Source organism: Balaenoptera ricei, chromosome 1 (genome assembly GCF_028023285.1).
Source record: "Balaenoptera ricei isolate mBalRic1 chromosome 1, mBalRic1.hap2, whole genome shotgun sequence".
Taxonomy (NCBI): Eukaryota; Metazoa; Chordata; class Mammalia; order Artiodactyla; family Balaenopteridae; genus Balaenoptera; species Balaenoptera ricei.
In genome coordinates, this window is record NC_082639.1 from 98,093,457 (window position 1) to 98,113,390 (window position 19,934).

Consider the following 19,934-nt stretch of genomic DNA (forward strand, 5'->3'; position numbering starts at 1 on the left):
TCTCCATGATCACATAGTCAATAAAAGGCAGAGCTGAGATTTCAAGTCTGGTTTGTCTGAACTCAACTTCTGTCTAACCACGACCTCCTCCTCTAGGCCCTCTGTGTGCAAGCTCTCTTTGCTTCAATGTTAAAGAAAGTATCAACTTTAATGATAATGACAAAGAGATTTATATTTGATTTAATTTTATAGAAAGGTATTCTAATTGCTTTTATCATACTCCTAGTTTTTTTCCTGCCTCCATTAAAAAAAAAAAAAAAGTAACCATGTATGCTCCTGCCACCTGGTGGCAATATTTCTAATTTACAAAAAAAGGTTCTAGAAACGTTGAAAGGAACCTTTTATGTGGCTCTTCAAATTCAAATTAGAAAGTGACCAAAGCACATAGCATCCACAGCTTGCTTTCCTAGGTAGATACAGCTGGTGCCTGCTCACTAGTCATGCCCCTGTGAGCCCTTACTATCCATGTTAGATTAGCCAAACCATCTCCTTGCCAGCAGTTCCTAAGACTTCTCCCACTGCACATCTGTGTCTCTGGCCTCTTGTCAACCCACACACTCCAGTCTCTATTAATGCACATAGAAAGTCTTCTTTGCAGTATGATATTAGTACCTAAGCTCTCTGACTCTGTTCTTTGCACAAGTGAAATAATGTCTTAAAGCACAGAGTGACCTCTAAGTTCTCTTAGATAATCATTTGAGTGATTGTCTTATCTCTCTCACTGTTGTTTAAAGTCTTGTAGAAACTTTGTTCCTGAAATACCAACCTACTGCCCATAGCACAGTGGCTTCCACTCAGAATAAGTACTCAGAATTTTCCACCCAAGAGAGGAAAGAGGGGAACATTACTCAGGCTTCTGTTCCCCATTAAAAGTGTTGCACAGGCATCTTCTCTTCAAGGCAATGGGTCTGTTAGGAGACAAGCACTGACATTGCTCCTTGACAACTGTGGTTCTTTCAGACCTAAGTAAAGTTGTGTGATGTGCCATATCTCTGTGGGAATTGATCACAGTGTGTATAAAAAGACCACTGTTGTGGCCAGTTGTTCTTATCACAATAAGTATGAAGAGTTTAAAGAGTTGGGGTGGGGCATATTCAGCAGGTATTATAATTCTTATGAAGCATCATTCAAGAACTGAAAAATTCTTCCATTTCTTAGTTCAGGGTTATCCAGTCTGAGTGAGGGCACCCATCTGGAAAGGTAGCGCAAAGAAAACAATGAATTAGAAGGAGGTGCTTGGTTCTATGGCTCCCTGACCTTCAGAGAATCAGTAGGGAAAAGCTTGCAATTAGGCACTGAAGGCTTTGGGGTATTGCTTATCTAAGCATTTGCTACCACTGAGTCCTTTGATTATTATACTGGTGCCATTTTTGAGGGCTTGCAAACTGAGCTTTGTGAGGAAGATGCAAGGGTGAAGTTTTTATTCTACCAACAATGAACAGACTGTATGATCATGAAACTTAGTCCCCTCAGAGTGGATATTTCAAGAATGATTCTAGCAGTTTGTGTACAATACAACTTTTCAGTTGTTAATTCATAATTGTCTAAATTACTATGGTACAATTATAAGTTCTTAAGTTAATGAAGTACTTACCAACCACTGATACTGGGTGGTAGGAAGTGAGGTCTGGAAAGGCTATAACTTTAGTACTCACTGCTAATCTGCCCTCTATTGAGAGCATCCTATGTGCAGAGATCAGTACAATCTCTTCTCCAAAGTCACAATCTCCCCTCTCCAGAGATTATAGTTCCCCTTCTTAAGATGTTAGTGAAAAATTGGGAGTAGGTGGAAGCTATATTGCAGTGAAAAATTGAGGATGAGCATCAAAGGAAATCAGCAGAAAATAGTGCCTTATTTCCCACAAAGGGGTCCCCAATTGATGGTAGTTAAGTCTAGGGACATGAGTAGCCACCTTCAGTCATTTCCAATAAACTCCCAGCTAAAGTTATGGATAATATTTTCCCAACTTGAAGACCTGATCTAAATTCGGGAGCCAGACTTACTGGGTTTGAATTGCTGCTTGCTGTATCCCGAGGAAAAATCTTCTTGTGGTCCATGTTGTTGTAGGCACTGAGTGAGACCCAGGGAAGGCATGGGGCAGAATTGTACTCTGCAGGACAGCATGCTCCATCAAGATTCTAGAGATGGGGTCTGAGTTCAGATCTAACATTCTAACTCTTCCTTCTCACTGTTAGGTTAGCCTCTATCCTCAAGAAATGTCAAAAAAAATAAATCCATACCTCCAGCTGATCTTAATATGTCAGAGAGAGCGAAATACCAGGTGTTTTATATACTATAGTTCAACAAGCATTCACAACAATACCATGAGTTATATTAGATTTTGTCAGCTCCAAACTCCTACCTTAGGAATTCACCCTTCCCCTACCTCCACTTCCTTCAAGAGAGGCAAACCTTGTTAGTGCTCCCTGACTCACTTCCGGTCTCAGTGATGGGTACATTATTTAGGCCCAGAAAAATTTTGGAGCCTCATTCCCTAGAAACAATGACTGATACCAGGATTAGCACATGACCCTCATGAGGCCACCAGGGTCTTTCTTGCAATTGACATAGAGTTATCATGTGAGATAAGTATTCCTTCCACTGGGAAGATATTACTTTGGGATTCCAGCAGCAATCGACTTGATCAGATGAAGAAGATTGTCTGCAAAATTAAAGGAAATAAAAGCAAGCAGAAATTGTGTGTGTGTGTGTGTGTGTAAGAGAGAGAGGAGAGAGAGAGAGAGAGAGAGAGATCAGCTCTACTGACCACCCCAGAGCAGGTACAGTGGGGTAAAACAGAAAATGCACATCTTCTTCTTGGGTTGTGTGATTTCTCAGCCTGACAATTATTAGCATCATCTTACTTTAAATTTGGATTCTGTTCATATATTTCTATCCCTGCCATGCTTTGGGGAATTTGTATTTCTAAAGCACTCTAGCTTAGCCTGAAAATTCTGTGATTTTTCAAATCTTAAAACAACTCCTCACCCCCCAAAACTGCACCATCAAGAAACAAGCTACATGGTGATGGATGGAAACTAAACTTTTGGTGGTAAGCACACTGTAGTGTATACAGAAGTAGAAATAATAATGTTGTACACATTAAAAAAAAAAAACAAGCTACAAATACTGCACAGCCCATTGGAAGTGTAGACTCTCCAAAGCCTACTTCAGAAGTGGTCATGAAGGAAATGGGCAAGAGAAGGCTCCAAGAAAGCAGTCAGGAATATGGCATGCATATCATGTGCCAGGCACTCTTCTAAGTGTTTTAAGCATATTAATTCACACACTGAGTCCTCACATTTACCAACAAGGCAACTGAAGCATGAAGAAGGTAAGTAACCTACCCAAGGTCACAAAAAAGCCAAGATCAGAATAAACACAGTCTGGTCTGGATACACACATTAACCACACACTCTGCTTCTTCTCTGAAATGGACAAGAGATTCCTATCAGAGAGAACTAGGGGCTGGCAGGTGAACTAACCAAAGAACTCACACCCTGCCAAGGAGGGAGTCTTTGTAATTCATAGTCAACAGGATATGAACTTTGTAATGTTTCCCATTCTTTTATTTTTCCAAAGGGAATTTTTACTGGGGGAGATGAAAATAACTTGCCTTGTAGTTTATAGGTTATCAGGCCATGGGGGTCAACTTAGGACATAATCACGAGGACTGTGTACCACCCAAAAACCTTGGCCTTTGAGCTGCAGGCAGTAATTGAAGGGACTTTGGAGTCAATTTCCAGGAAGATAAGTGGTTTCTAAACATAAAAGAAGGGTTTGCACAGATATTTGAATGGCCAAAAGGGCAGATGTATGGCAAAGACTGCTATTTACCCCCAATATCTGTCCTTACTTTTATATACGTCATAGTATAAAAATCCTAATATTTACCTGAGTCCATGGCCTACCAGAATAAAACCAGTATTTGTCAGGTTTCATTGCAGAATGAGTTCACTTTCAGAACAAGCTCACAAGAGAATGTGTGACCTCAACATTGAACTCCCCGCTTCCCCTTTACTTGTGACCAATACAGGGTAGAACCTTGACTGCCCACTGATCTATGTTCTGAGAGGGATGATGAAGTTGGAAGTCCCAACCAATTTACAGCTAAAAGATAAGTTCCCAGAAGCTTATAAGATTTTTAAAATATAGAGATAAATAGAAACTGCCAGACACATTACCCTTGAATAAAGCACATGTAGAAAAGGGGACAGAAAAAAAAAATCACAAAGATTCACCAGAAATATTTATTGTCCATATAGGAGCTAGTGGAAAAAGCTCCACCTCTATCTCTTTCCTATATTATAAGAAAGACCAATTAAATATATAAGCCCTAACCTTTAAGGAAATGAGCATAGGGTTTATACAAAAAGTAGAAGAAGAAACAAGATAATCCGGTGTCCAGAATGAAATGCCAACCCACCTCTATTCCATCAAACCTTAATACGAACATGGAACCCTTTGATCCAATCATCCTATCAAAGCACGTGCACACACACACACACACACACACACACACACGTAAGTTTAGCTTCTCTTAAACACAGGGATGTTGAGCTTGTATGGTAGGTTATTGCGATAATATCCTCCAATTTATTTTTGCCTCCCTGTATCCACTTGGATAATTCCCTACCATTCTAACTCTGGGTTTGGTCATTTGACTTGCTTCGGCCAATGGAACAATAGTAAATATAATTCAAGCAGAGACTTAAAAATTAATTGTCTATTGGAGATTTCTCTCTTGCTTTCTAGTAACAATGAGACCACAACCATGTAAACTAGCCAGTTGAAGAATGCAAGGTCTCATGCAAAGAGACCTCAGTCAGCCCAGCTGAGGCCATGATAAACAAGCCAACCCCAACCCAACCCACTAGCTGACTGTAGATGCCTGAGCCATTCCAGCCATGACCAGCCAAGACCAGTTCAGACCATAAAAACCACCTAGTTTTTCAATTTAAAAAAAATAATAATTCTTCCAAAAAAAAAACCACACACCTAATTGAACACAGCCTAAATTACCAATGTTTAGAATTATAAGCTAAATAAATAGCTGTTTTGTAAGCCACTAAGTTTTGAGGTTGGTTTTTCAGCTTAACTGATTTGGGATTTATGCTGTGGCAACATGGTCCCGGGGACACGTGCCCACACATGTGTGGATACAGTCTTCACCTGCTTTAATCATTTATGATAGGTGCCTGCTCCCACAGGTATTTTAATGAGACCCTTATCTTAAAGTCTTGGAGGCTGCACTTCCAAAAGAAAAGGTAACATTGGTGGTAGATCTGACACTCACTAGCATCACTGTTTCCCAGAAAAGGGGGGTTAGAAATTGGTCCTGTGTCTATATTGACTATGAGGGTCAATCATGCCCAGGAAAATACTCTGTAGGAGGACTGCAGTGTGTAGTATAGGAACTGGTGTTTCTGGAGGAGACCTAGGAGAAGTTTGCAGGTAACACAAAAAAGACTGCTTTTGTCTTCCCCTCCACCACTTCTTATGGAGAGAATAGGTGGGGGTGTTTTTTCAGAGACAATTAAGACTTTACAAAGTAGGGAATATAATTGGAAGGCACAACACCTTCCTTCTTCTCTCAGCCCCCTTGAGGAGTATGGAAAACTTCTCTAGAGGAGATTCTGGCTCTGACCAACAGTGAAGTCAGCAGTTGTTCACGGCAGAGAGGGAAGCACATAGTGGACACTGGAATCCACATCAGCATGGGCTAGACACAAACTCCCTCTTTCCAAAAATAACAGGAGAGGAAAGTGAGCTTGAAAGGGAGAAGCTGACAACTGGCTAGCACAGGTCATTTCAAGAAAAGAACTTCAGAGAACTCAAATGAATTCTTATGCTTCCAGTTTATTCAACAGAAAAGAGATGAACTCAGTGTGGCCTGGGGCCTGCTTTGTCCCAAGAATGGTTTATGAATGGCTGGGCACAAGCAGCTTCTGTCAGGGGACCCAGAAGAAAAGGCAAGGACTTTCCCCAGTTTCTGCCAACAACAGATTTTAGGATCCTCGGTCCACAGCAGAGTTTTCTGGATTTTCTTTCTTTAGAGAGAGAGGACTCATTGGAAGGGTTACTGAATCATCAGAGGAATGATTTCCATCAGTGGGAACAAAGGGCTTGTCAAAAGCAAGAGCAGTGTGTCCTGGGGGCGAGATGACAGGACCAGAGAGCAGCATCCAGTTTTCAGCTTCTGTGTGAAGACCAAAGTAACCCACCAGGGGGTCAGGGTCCACCTCAGAAGTCAAAATCGCCTCTCAAGAGTCTCAGTCTGCCCAGCAGGGGTGACTGTCATCTTTCCTGAGGGGACGGTCATCTTCTCAGGGGCTTCAGCCTTCCTTCTTGGGGGCATGATTTTCTCTCCAGTCTGAAGATGCACAGGAGCCACAGTTATCCCTCCAGGGGTCACAGCCTGGTGGCCCACAGAGGTCATGGTCTCCTCTCCAGGGGTCACAGTCTTCCATTCTGGAGTTACAGGGTGCTTTCCAAAGGACAGAGTTTCCCTTGTAGGGGTCACAAGCCCACCTCTGGGGACTGTGGTCAAAGTTTCAGACTTTCTATGGATCTCCGTGGCCACAGCCTCTCCTCCGGGGGGCAAGATCCCCAAATCAGTGGTCAAATCCTTGATCACAGTCAGCCTTTCAGGGCCAATTCTTGAAGAATTCACAGTAGTTGAGAGCCAAAATTTTGGTGAAGGAGTTGAGCTGAACTCTAGAGGAAATCATCAGAAAAGGTTGAGATTCCTACCCCTTCTTTCCCATCCTACCACTGGCAGGACTAGACCCACTCCAGGGCTGAAGTACTTGCTCCCACACCAGAATTGGAGGATTTCCTAATGCACCCACTTGAGGACATAGACAAAATCTCAACACATAGAAGCCCTGCTCCCCTACCTCATCATGGTAACATGATCCCAGGGACCCATGGGCACTCAGTGGGTCTGCTACATTTCCGGTGAGTAACCCCAAGGGCGAGTCTGCCAGTTCTCTATGCTTAAGCCCTTGATTTGACCTTTGCACCTTGAGCAAGACCTTGCCCCCAAAGCCTGTTTCTTACTTGTGGAATCCTCAAGGAGAACCCTTTTGTGTCCCCCATTGTGGGAGGCACCAGGAACAAGGCTGAGGGCAAGGAAGCTGCTCTAGACAGCATGCTGTAAAGAATTGGGTTGGATTCCCATTTCCACCTCTGACTTGCTGTATTATCTTTCTGAGCCCTAGTCTCCTCACAAAATGAGGGTTATAGAACATCTCCAAGACTGTTGCAGCTCTAGCATGCCAGGTTCCATCTCCTAACTGCCAAGGCAGTCTCTACTATCAAAGAGATATCAAAAAGAAACCTAATTTCCTTTTCTGGCTCTTGTCCCATGAAAACAGGAAAAAGAAATAGAGAAATAAATTAACATATATTGTGTTCACTATGAGCCAGCATGTTTTCATTCCGTATCTCATTTAGTTTGTATCATGTCCTGAGTATAAGGATTACTCCCATTCTGTAGATGGGTAAAACAAAGCTCACAGAGGTCAAATAGAGCATGCATTCAAACCAAGATCAGAAAGCAGACTAGCATGGCATCAAAGCTTATTGTCTTTCTTCAGTGTCATGTTGCCTCACCAAAGCCTTTAGATCTAACAGAAAGCACGCACCAGTAGCTGGGTGTGCAACAGCCAACCCCAGCTTCCAGGTCATAGCTACTCACCAGCCTTCACCAGGAGATTATTCAATGTGTAGACAAGGGGGAAAGGGCCAGTGCCACAGAAAGTGCCCCTGACGTCATCCAGGTCCAATGTCCACACCATGGCCCCCCCAAAATGCTCTCTCATTATGAAAAATGCCTGAAAAAGCAGTAGTCAGTCAACCCACTGTACTAGGTACAATGGCAAAAACAGATGGGCTCTCAGAAGGCAATATGGCAGGATGGTTAGGCATGTAGTCTGTATTTGAATCTAGCCTCTACTGCTTATCAGCTATGGGATCTTGAAAAAAGTTACATAAAGCTATGTCTCTTAGTTGCCTCATGGGTAAAAAAAAGTGGATAATAACATTTCCAACATTTTTAGGATCCAAAGAACTCCTACATGCACATGTTACAACATGGATGGAATTGGAAGACATTATGCTAAGTGAAATAAGCCAGCTACAAAAAGACAAATACTATGATTCCACTCATAGAAGTACTTAGAGTAGTTAAATTCATAGAGATGGAAGGTAGAGTTGGGATTAGCAGGAGCTGCGTGAGGGAGGAATGGGGAGTTGTTTAATGGGTGTGGAGTTTCAGTTTGGGAAGGCAAGAAAGTTCTGAGATGGATAAGGGTGATAGTTACACAACAATGTGAATGTACTTAATGCTACTGAACTGTAACAAAATAGGTAAAATGGTGACTTTTATGTTGTATATATTTTGCCACGATTTGAAAAACAATTTTTAAATTCCTACATGTAAAACATTTGGAGCAATGCTTTGCACATAGTAAATGTTAAACACTGTCTCCCCAGCCTGCTAATCACCATTATCATCATATTAAATGACAGATATTGCTTTATTTTTTATAAATCACATCAACATACCTTATACCATAGTGACGCTAGAAAGGAGGAGAAGAGCAGATAATATTGTACATTTTACACATATAAGAAATAAAGGTTTTTATCCATGATTTTTTAAACTTCAGATATAACTAAAAGGCATATGTTTAGCCTTGAATCCAGGTTTTATTATTACTTTATGAGTGTTTTCTGTAAGGCTGATGGAAAAGACACAATCTGTCATATCCAAACAGCTCCAAGGCCAAATCAGTTGGCTCCTTCTCGGCTTTACTTTTCCCAAATGTAAAATAAGAATGAACCCCATAATTGTTAAGTTTGAAACTGAAGATTCTGAGATTTTTTTCTACTTACAGGCTAACAAGTTAACCTGCCAGTTTTATAGTTATACACACACACATACACTCACATACACACACACACACACACACTCACAGACGGTACAGACAAAGGCCTCATGGAAGCAGAGGGAAACTCTGTGCTGGAGCAAGAAAGGAACAAGGTCTCACCTTGTAACTGAAGCTGACGGCATCATCATAGCCAACCCACTCCTTCCCCTTGTAGGCATATGGGACATACTGATCATCAATCCAGCGCTTCTTCGCTCCCCAGATGAAGGAGCAAATCTGCCAAGAAGATCACCAGGTCAGTTCTGTGAAGTGCCATGGAGGGAAGCACCAGCAAGGATAAAGAACCCAAGAATCCCTCACCAGGGAGTGAGAAGAAGGTAGACCAAAGAGGGGGTGGGGAAGCCACTCACAAGGGACCTTCTCTCTATTCTGCGAAATTCCTACTACCACACATTCCTTCCTCTGACATCCGTGATGGATAAACAGAGAGAGAACCAAGGAGTGGCTGACATCCTTAAGTAACCAAACCAGGGTTTGGTAAATAATGTCAATACCAAACTACTACAGTAACAAACCTGACTCTGGACCAAACCTGTATCTTTTTCAAAGAATTTTCATGAACAAGTGTCTCCTGTGTTCATTAAAACCAACATAAACTGCCCCATCTAGGTAGTTATCAAACTAACTTTCGAATCTATAATAAATATAAAGGATCTCGAAGGCAGGGAGAACTAGGTTATTACAATCAAAGAAGCACTGAGTGTGGACTGGGTACCCATCACTGAGCTGGAGACCATAGGCTGCAAAGACGTAGATGTGTTCAAGTTGGGCTGCAGAAGTTAATGTGTAAGGTTTTTTTTTTGAAATTAAAAGTTTAGTCTACCAAAATTTCTTTGACCCATAGTGTCCTTCAAGAACACTCCTTCAACTATGTCATCACTCATAACCATGCTTCACTGGACTAGCAGGAAAACACCTCCAGGCAGCCAGCACAGAATAGAGATTGGAGAGACACCAGCACCTCCACTACTACCTCAGGTAAAGACGCAGCTCACTCCCTGGCGCCCCTACACACCTGTGTCTATGTGCCTGCAGTTCTCTGCCTAGGAGGTCCTTCCCATCTTGTCGTTCGTGTCCATCAGGACTCTACCTGTGCTTCAAAGATCTGCTCATGCGCCATAAGACCTTCCCAGGTACTACAGCCACATACTCGGTGCCTCTTACTGTCTTCTCTTTTGTTTCACATCCCTTGGGTCCATGTCTCTTTCCTTCAGTCAACAGTAAGCTTTGCTGGGATGGGGATTAGGGAGTGGAATTAGGGTAGAGGAGAAAGAATCTGTGATGGGAGATGTCTTGAATTACTTCAAAATTATCTAGTAGTGGGAGGGAGCGATTTAGGGAGCAGAGAAGAAACAAGATTGGTCATGAGTGGTTATTGATTGAAGCTGGGTGAGGGGTATTTGGAAATCAGGGAGAGTGAGAGGACATTATACTATTCTTTTACCTTGGCAATTGTTTGAAATTATATATATATATATATATAGCAAATATTAATTATGTTTAGGCCATATATTGAGTCAGGATTGACTTAAATATCTTTTAAGATTCTTCTAAGGGGTAAAATATCTGTCCTCATCTATTCAGACTCCACCTAGTTCCTCACCCCTAACAAAGGACTCAACTTCCCCAGAAGAAACAGAATATCCCAGAGAGTGGGTTTCCCTTGCCCCAGTAAACCACCTCCTTGTCCTGTCTCTAGCCCTCACTCTTGCCTTTCTCCCTGTCCTTGCTCTTGCCCTGGGCTGGGGTGTGGGAGCCCTAACTAATATACAGAGGTCCCCATTCCTGTCACCTCATAATAAGCCAAGAAGCCAGCTTGCTTGGTGTACTTCCCTGGAGATGCTGGTCCCACAGCTTCTGCCCACAACTCATTCTTAGAGGCTTTGAGGAGGTGAAAAGTACGTCCATAGGTGGGGAGCCCCATAAGGAGCTTCTCAGGTGCTGCCCCAAGCTTTCGCCAGTAGTTCATGGCATATGCCTACAGGTAGGAAGAATACAAACCCCTCCTTCTTACCAAGAGCCAATGGCCTGGCTCAGGGACAGATTTTTGGGACACATGAGAGCTTTCTTTTTCTTACCGAAGATTTGGGGTCCTTGGGCATAGAGAACAGCGGGCTATTGTGCCCTGTGAACTTTTCCCAGCTTCCATGTAAGTCATAAGACAAGACGCTGATGAAATCCAGTAGTCTGTAAGGGGCAGGAAGAGGAGATATGAAGATCGTGCTAGCTAGATTTTCAAGTCCAATCATCACAGCGATGACTAGCTAACTAGCTGTACATTGGGCACCCAACTTCCCTGCCATTTCTGCCTGTGGGGACTGCCCAAGCTGTGCCCTCCACTTGAGAGGCTGCCCCTGGAACACACAGCTGGTTAGGGACGGTGGTGCATCAGGACCTATGCCATGCTGAGAGTATCCAAGGGAGTGAGCAGGGGTCAGAACAGAAAACAAAGGCATTCAGGCTGATACAAGTGCAATAGACGTCTGCATAAATCGTCATGTGTAAGCAGTTCTGACCCACAGCATGAAAAAGCTTCTGTCCTTCTACCATTCAAGGAACCATTGAAACCCATCTCTTCCAGAAAGCTTTCCAAATGACAAAGTGTAATTGAGCCTTACCAGGTCACAGGTGTACAGGTTAACATGGATTATCTAATTTAATTTTAATCTGTCCAATGCCCTAAGTACTACAATTGTCTCCATTTTAAAATGAAGAAACTGAAACTCATACCGTTATCTAATTTGTCTAAGGTGACCCAGCTAGGTGAAGGTGGTCTCACTCAATCCTGCCTGGCTGTAAGACCAACACTAGCCAATTGTGCCCCACTGGGTCTCTCACCTTTCCTGCCACAATGGAACCACTCTCCCTAAGTGTAATCACATGCAAAAATTGCGTGTGATTTCTTGTGTTCTGCATCTGCCTCAGTTATCACATCTGTAAATACTTGATTCTTTAGCTTTGAGAAAATTAGTCCAGAGCTGTCCAGAAAGTTAGGAGCTCTCTTTGCCTGATTTTGTAACTTTTGCATGAAGACCTGTGCTCTGAAAACAGGGCCTGACTGGGCATTCCTATTTTTGTTGCAGTGGCAGTAGTTGGCAACTAATCCGTCTATGTGATACGAGCTATCTGGGACCCAGTGAATGCCTACAGGGGACTCTGGGACAGCAGAGGCCAGACCACTGGATTCTCTCCTAGAGACCCAGCGATGGGTGCTATAGATCTCTACCCAAGAAGATGCTGTGGTGAGGACTGATACTACATCACCTCCCGCTGATCTCCTAAGCAAAGCCCAGAATATACTGGAATAATCCTTGTCCCCACCCATGCTCCTGATCAGCCCACCTCCCAACGGTGCACTCACAGCAGGGCAGGAACTTGGAAAGCTCAAGGACAGTGCTTGGGCACCTCTGGGGTTCTGAGCTTGAGATGCCTCCTTCCCTCCAATGTCCTGTCCACCAAGGCAGCACCCACTCACCTTCCCAGAAGGTGCACATCATAGGCTTTTTGGATAACACGGGGGTCCCCAGAGACAGCAGCAGAGAGCAGCAGCCTTGGACGCATGGTGAGCTGCGCCTCCTTCCTGAAAGCAAACAGGAGCTCCTGGGAAGAAAGAGAGGCAGATGCGAGAACCAGACAAAGCAGAGTCTGGGAAAACAAGACTCATCCAAGAAACCTTTATTTACGGAGCCCCTTGAGCCTGGAGAGTCAGACACCAGCCCTGCCCACAGGCTCGTGAGAAAGGCGGACGTGAGCCAATGTGGTAAGTCATTGAACAGAAGGCTGGCAGCAGGCCCAGGAGCAGAGTTCAGACAGCCCACCTGAGGGAGTCCAGGAGCTGCAAGGAGAAGGCATCACTCAGGCTGGAGGGCTGGGCCAAGGCCCGGATGTGACAGAGAGAAAGAGCTGCCACAGGGCCCTTGCTAGGCAGCTCTTTGTCCAACACCTGCAGGTGATGGCAGTAAACAACCTTCTGTTACCGCTGTCTTGCCCTTGTCCCCGGCCTTAGGCTTCCCCTCTGCCCTGAGCCCAGATATGATCAAAGTAGAATCATTTCTGCATTCGGGAGCTGCCAGGCTGGCCTTACTTCAAGTAAGAAGACAAAGGTCCAGCGGTCACGCCTGGGGCTGCCTCTGAGTCCAGGGTACAAGAAGAAGAGGTCCAGACCATCAAAGCCATGTGTCCTCAGAAGGGCTATCACTGAATTGACAAACTTCTCCCGGTTGGCAAATGTGGACAGCATCGTGGTGAACCTGCAGGGAGACCAGGGGTGAGGCCAGGAGCGTTGGCCTCAGCCACAACCTCAGCATCCCTTACAAGACCCCTTGGTTCGCACCCCGTGGAGGGCACAGTGGATGTGACTGAGGAAAGGAAGGCAGGTCTTTGAAACTCTCAGAGTCTCTTAAAGCCCCTCCTAGCACGGGGCTCCAATACCCAGGAACGGGGACTTCAGCCTCCAGGGAGGATTTGCAAACCACAACTCCCCCTGCCAGATGGAAACAAGCACACAGCCTGGGGTGGAGAGAGCAGGCTCAGGCCAGCTTGGCCTCTGAAAACATGGTCCGCCCCTAGCCAGGCACTGTCCCTCTGCTGTTTCCTCGTGGGTAACAGCTTAGTCCTGACACCCTGTCCTGGCACTGACTTTCTCTGCCTGAACAGATTCGGGGAGGGAACATGAGCCAAGGGCCAGCATTTCCAGAAAGATCTCTGAGCTAACGTGGCACAAGAGGGCCATGCTCTGACTAAGGGTTCTGGACTCTTTGCTCTTTTGTTCTTTGGCTGTTTGATTGTTTTCTATTTTTTCTAGTGTTTTCTCTCCCATAGTAAAGACACTATTGGAAAACTTGTAACTTATTGAACTTTAAGCAATTTGGGACTAGTCCTGAGTGCAATGATTAGAAAATTAACCAGATTCAGACTTAGGCAGGCCTGGTTCCATTATCTGTTTGCCACCTCCTAGCTGGGTGATCTCAGGGACACCTGGGTGAAATACTGCAGGTTCCTTAATTTCTGACTCTTGATTTTTTCCTACAAATTTGAGATCCAAACAACCACTTTGTAAGCCTCTCCTGAGTAATCATGAGATAATGCATGTAAATCCCCTGGCCAGCATCTGGACACAGCAAAATGTTCAAGAAGAGGCGGCCCGTGGAGAGGCGAGGCCTGGGGTCAGGCAGAGCCGGCTCTCATCCAGCTCCCTGCATCCTCCCTGCATTGCTCCTGGGTTCTGTGCCAGTTGCTTCCTCACGTTCCCGCACTCTCAGGCCTCCAGGTGTCCCTCTCCTACAGCTCCTTCCTCTAAGGCAGGAAGGGAGGCAACTCTCTACCCTTGGCCTCAGCCATGAAATAGGGGGAAAGTTTCTTCAGAGAACATGAAGGCAGTTTGTCACCTCCACGCTGCCTAGTGGAGGGCGACGAGGAGTAGCCACCGTGCACTGGACACAGACCATGTGTCCAGGGGCTCAGCTGAGCATCCTGTTTATATCACTTCCTTTCCTCCCATCCTTTCAGCTTGATACCACTGGCTCCATTTATAAAGCGAGGAAACCCAGGCCCTGGGAGGCTTGGGGTTTATCCATGTCCTAAAGAAGACTCCTCCCCTCTCTGAGGCAAAAGCCCTGCCTCTTATGAAGCATTGAGGGGACAACTATGAGCACCCCATTTTTCCCCTCATTTCCCCCCAGCCCCTTTCTCACCACCTCCTGGACCTGCCTCGTCTCCCCTCACTCACCATGGAGGAGAGGTCGGGGGACCCTGGACTCCAGGGCCAGGTCAGGACTCGGGGGGGTACTAGCGTGTCTCCCCACGGCCCAGCTGGCTCCCCACTCTGTCCTCACCTCCGGCCTGCCTGCTCCTCCCCCATACATCGCCCCCACCCCAGAGAGAAGACCTGACAGCACAGTCTCACCTCGATGTGCCGAAGTTCCAGCCCCCGATGGACAGCAGTGTTTTCAGCTCCCTGTTCCTGTGATGCAGGACAGAGTCCGTGAGCTGGGTTCTCATTCATTCATTTGGGGAACTGTGGGAAGTAGGGGGGATGGGAGGACAGGAACGGAAAGGGGGAGACGGGTGGGGGAACCTAAGGAAGAAAAGAGCAGAGCCCAGCAGAACCCAAGAAGGGAAGAAGGAAAAGAGGGAGAACAAGCAGCCCACAAACAAGTCATCACACCCAGGAAGCCCAGGCTGCCCAAAGCCCCCCAGACTCCCCGCTCCCATGACAGTCCCATAAAAAGGAAAAGAAAAAGCAGCCTAAAATTCCTCTTCACTCACTTTCTTAGTCAACAAACGTTTACTGAGCCATTATTATTTGCCACTGACTGCTTTAGCTGCTTGAGATACAGCAGTGAACAGAGGACAAGCTCCCTGCTCTCCTCTCCAGAGCTTGTAATCTAGTGACATGGATTTTCTCCACCCTTCTATAACCATGCATGCAGTGACAGACCACCCCCTGGGCAGGAGAGCCCAGGAGTCCTGGGGAGGGAGTACTGAGCACCAGCTCTCTGCCGGGCACTGACCCAGCCACTGGTGTACAAAGATTTCACAGACATTGGCCCTTCCCTTGGGGGGCTCATTTGCAGGTGATAGATGGTAACAGAAACACTAGCATTTGTGAAGCATTTGTGATGCACAGCCCTCTCTGAAGCGCTTGAACAGCATTAACACATAGAATCCTCAACACGGGGCTTGAAGGGTGAGTTGGGGGATGCCAGGCAGAGAAGAGAGAGGAGGGCATTCCAAGCAGGGGCCACAGCAGCCACGAAGGCAAGGGGGCAAGGACGAGCTCAGAGTGCTGAGCAGCGGGGAGCTCCCAAGGCAGGGATGATCCGGAGCGCCCTGGACAGGAGGCTAGGACACAAGGATCAGAGGAAAGTTGACGACTCACAGGAGAAAAGGATTAACTCTCTTCCATTTGTAAAATACAACCCCACATCCAAAATGAACACACCTCTCCTTGAGCTTGTTGAACTCTGCGTAGAGGATTTTCTCATCCTGGGGATCCTTAGGAACAATCTGATTGTTGTTCATTGAGGCAAAGGCAAATACCAGGTGGGTGCAGAGAAAGGGGTCCAGGTCCCGGGGCAGGATCGAAGCAGGGCTGGGCCGACTAAATGCCCAGTTGGTGAAATAACACACCAGTTTGTGGGCAGCACCTGGCAGGGCAGAGCAGGCATTTGTTGGCAGAAACCAAGGTGGGGGTGGAGAGCAGCTTCCACAGAGCAGCGTGGACACAGCTCAAGAGGCAAGGCCACTGTAACACCTCCCCACTCACTCCCCAAAGCTACACTGAAGGCAGGTCCCTCCCCCCACTGCTGGGGTCCCCGGGGGCGGGGGGAAGAATGCCTTGTGAAACCCTCATCAGAATGGATCCTCGAGCCTGGATCCTGGCACAAGGAGTGAGCCAAACAGCAGGTGACTGAAAATCCTCTGCTGAACTGCATTGGGTCAGTGACCCCTGACACGGAGCCAGGGCAGGGCGGGGCTGCAGGAGCACTAGACATGGAGCACTTCTCAGGTGGACACTCTCCCTGGCTCTGGAGAGGACCACACAGTGTCCTTACCATTGTGGTGTTTCAGCACAAGAACCAGCCCTGTGGGAGACAAAGGAGGAATCACACGCAGATTCACAGGCACACCCAGAGTGACACACTCCAGCACACCCTCCAGTTCTGCGTGCACCCACCAACTCAAGCAAATGGAGACACACACACCCTTCCCTCTTTCCTCTTCTCTACACTGAGCAGGTGAAGCCAGATCTATCTAAGCTCCTTTCCACTTCAATAAACACCACACGTATACACACGTGCTTTGCACAGGGACAACCATGACATTTAGAAGTCCCAGCAAAAGCTCAAGGTCAATGGTTCTCAACCCTGGATGCTAATTTAAAAGTAGTGATATCCTGGCTCCTCCCCCAGAGATTCTGAATGAACTGCTCCGAGGTGGAAGCCAGGCATAAAAATGTTTAATGTGCAGCCAGAGCACAACCACTGCTCTGACCACTCCTCCCTGGGCCCCTCTGGCCCTTCACTGTGTCCTGTCCCACCTCTACCTAATCCAGGGCCCCGAGTCGCAGGATGCTTCCCAGGAACCACAGAGACAATGAGCTTATGAAGCCTGGCACCTCCTGAACTAAGAGACACTGTGGGGCTGGGACCCACCACACTCACCAACCCACAGCAACAGCTTCCCCATCTCTGTGGTCTGAGAGCTGCAGGTCTAGACCTCGAGCCCCTTTATATGCACTTCCCCAGATATGACCCTGGGACAGCACTGGGATAGCCCAGCTAAACACACACAAAACCAGGGACAGTGATTAATGGGCAGCTGCCCCAGAGTCACAGTGACCCCAGCATCTCCTGTCCTCCCGCCCAGCAGAGCTATAGCTCTCAGATCCAACAAAGCAACAACTCCCTCTGACACTGGCACAGAGTGGGTGTCCACCATGGGCCCTGGCGAGGGCAGGGTGGTACTCAGCCCCTCCTCCTGGAATTCAGCCCCACGTGGACTGAGTATGAGGAAGAAACACTGAAGGGCAGCAGTAATTCTAATGTTATAAGATTAGTGGTTAGAAAACCTGTGTAATGTAAAGTTAAAAAGGCCAAGCTATGGACTCAGGCAGGCCAAAGTTTGAATCCCAGTGTCAAAAATTACAAGTTTTATCATTTTGGGCAGTTATTTAGCTCTTTGAGCTTCAGTTTCTACACCTATAAAATGGAGATAACACTTGAACTTACCTCATAGGGTTTTATATGAATAAAGAGATAATGTGTGAAAAACTGTTAGTTCAGTGCTTTGCCTAGAGTAAGGGCTCAGCGAATGGTAGTAGTTATTAGGGATGGCACAGGAGTTTCCTCCCAGAGCAGGGTTCTCAAACTCAAACGCTGACAGGCAGGTAATGTAAATCGGTGAAGTGGACACAAGAGAATAGTTTACTCTCCACTTGATTAGAATAACAGTTCAAGCCCAGAGATACACTTCAACTTCTCTTGGTCAGGAGACAACAGAGATTGGTATGAACAGGGACAGAACTCTGAGTAGCCACTAATTTTTGCCTTGCAGTGAAATAGAACCAATCTTTTAGAGGATTCTTCAATTTCTCAAGAGAAGACAAAAATCTGAATTTTTGTATGAGTCAACAATGTTTGAGCCAGTATGTGAGCCAATGGTGACACTGTCATGAGAGGTGTCATGAACCTAAGGAATATAATGAACCCAATTTTGGACACCTGGGAGCCAATTTTTTAAAAATACAACAATAATATGAAGGATAAATAACATAGGTCTATACTCCAGTGTTCTCATGATCTACCAGTTTTCTTTTCTGCTATAGAGGCTCTCAGATCATGAGAAGGTCCCATATTACAGGGTGTGAACCTCAATCTGGGGGGACCAGAAACTGGATGTTCTCAGTGTATCCACTATGCCCGTCCTCTTGGAGACTTACACAGCTGACCTAATCCACATGCCAGTGAGGTGCTAACCAGACGTCAATATAATAAATGACACTGGGAAGTAACAATGACTAGTGGTTGAATTCACTTCATTTCCAATATGAAGAAACTAGGAAAGTTTAATTTGTATCAGCAGGTTGCTTGGATATCATGCAGTAAGAACAATAAGTTGGTATAGAATGTTTAGGGCAAGGATATTTCACTGAAACTTGGGAAAGCCAGAGAATACTCCACCCAACAGAGGCTGTATCTCCATTTGTTCAGCCCTCTTTGCCTTCCTTTATGTATTCAATGAATATTCACTCAGCACAGGCCAGGCCCTGATAGGCACCCTAGGTATGTGGTGATGAAGACAGTTTCTGCTCAAGGAGCTTCTAGTTTAGTGAACACATGGATCACACTCCTCAGAGCCAGTGTGTGTCCCTCTCTTTTATCTCTTGGATGAGTGCAGTGGAAATCACATGAGTTTTGTTTCCAAACAAACTTGAGATCCAATTCCTGCTCTGTACTATCATTAGGTCTCACCTGCATGTTCAATGCCACCCTCCATACCTTCAGCTAATATTAATCAGAATCAGGAGATACTTAAGCCTCATAAATGCAGTGCTGGATTAGATTTGGCAACATCTCGCACCATTGGTAGATTACCCCTGGTGCAGTTTCTAACTCTAGTGACCAAGCTCTTACTTGTTTCCCAGTTCCTAGCCCTTGTGCCCTAATTCTTGTTTCTGGGTCTCTGCTTTGATTTCTCTTCCTGGTTTATAACTGTAGGCACCACAGTTGGTTCCTAGGGCCTGGGTCCTGACTCATTCTTGCCAGGCTCCTGGGGCCTTACTGCGTGTCTTTTAAGATCACCCTGATGTCAATGCCTGCTTCTCTCTGCTTCTAAGCCTCCCTTCACCCCACCTCCTGCTCCCCAGATACCACATCACTGAGATTTCCCACGAGGTTTGTGCCCTTCCACCCAGACTCCTTCCAGGGGCACTAGCCGTTCATGCTGTACCCATCACAGGGCCAAATCTGCTTGCCAACTGAACCTCCTTTATCTGCACCTGGCTCAGTGTTCTGGGCTCCTAGTCTGCTGCAGTGGGCAAGGCTGGATCCCAGACCTCCCTCTTCCATCCATTCAAAAGTGACTAATGATGCTGAGAAGAACGGCAAGATATAACAATGGATGCCCAGGAGTGACCTCTGCTTCATTCAGGGATGACTGTGCCAAAGAATTGGCAACTAAGCCTCTGTGTGTAGGAGATGATGAATAGTGAAATGCTGAGTGAGGGTCAGGTTGAAAATCACTGTGCCATGTCGCACTGTTCGCTCCCAATCCTCCTCCTTGGGTTCCTGCTGTCAAAAGTACAACCGTTGCTTTGTATTTTTACACACCCACCCAGATACTTAGAAAACACTCCTTCCTAATGCTCAGCCTGTTCTCACGAAATGACAAAAGGCACGTACAATACCTTTTAGTTGGCTTGCTGAAGAAATCCCCACTGCAGCACAACCTCTTCCACATTCTACAACACTCAA

At 46.0% G+C, this 19,934-nt stretch overlaps 1 protein-coding gene across 1 annotated transcript; it reads right to left on the reverse strand.

Annotated features, from left to right (window-relative positions):
* Positions 1–5,840: 5,840 nt before the first annotated feature.
* Positions 5,841–19,919, reverse strand: LOC132368877 (oviduct-specific glycoprotein-like). The gene is given in 12 exon segments (XM_059927637.1): positions 5,841–6,257; positions 6,260–6,718; positions 7,704–7,839; positions 9,058–9,174; positions 10,751–10,936; positions 11,037–11,145; positions 12,434–12,558; positions 13,043–13,208; positions 14,864–14,920; positions 15,902–16,106; positions 16,515–16,544; positions 19,868–19,919. Coding segments are annotated over 10 exon segments (1,683 nt in total). The 5' UTR covers positions 15,982–16,106; positions 16,515–16,544; positions 19,868–19,919; the 3' UTR covers positions 5,841–6,009.
* Between the last annotated feature and the right edge of the window lie 15 nt (positions 19,920–19,934).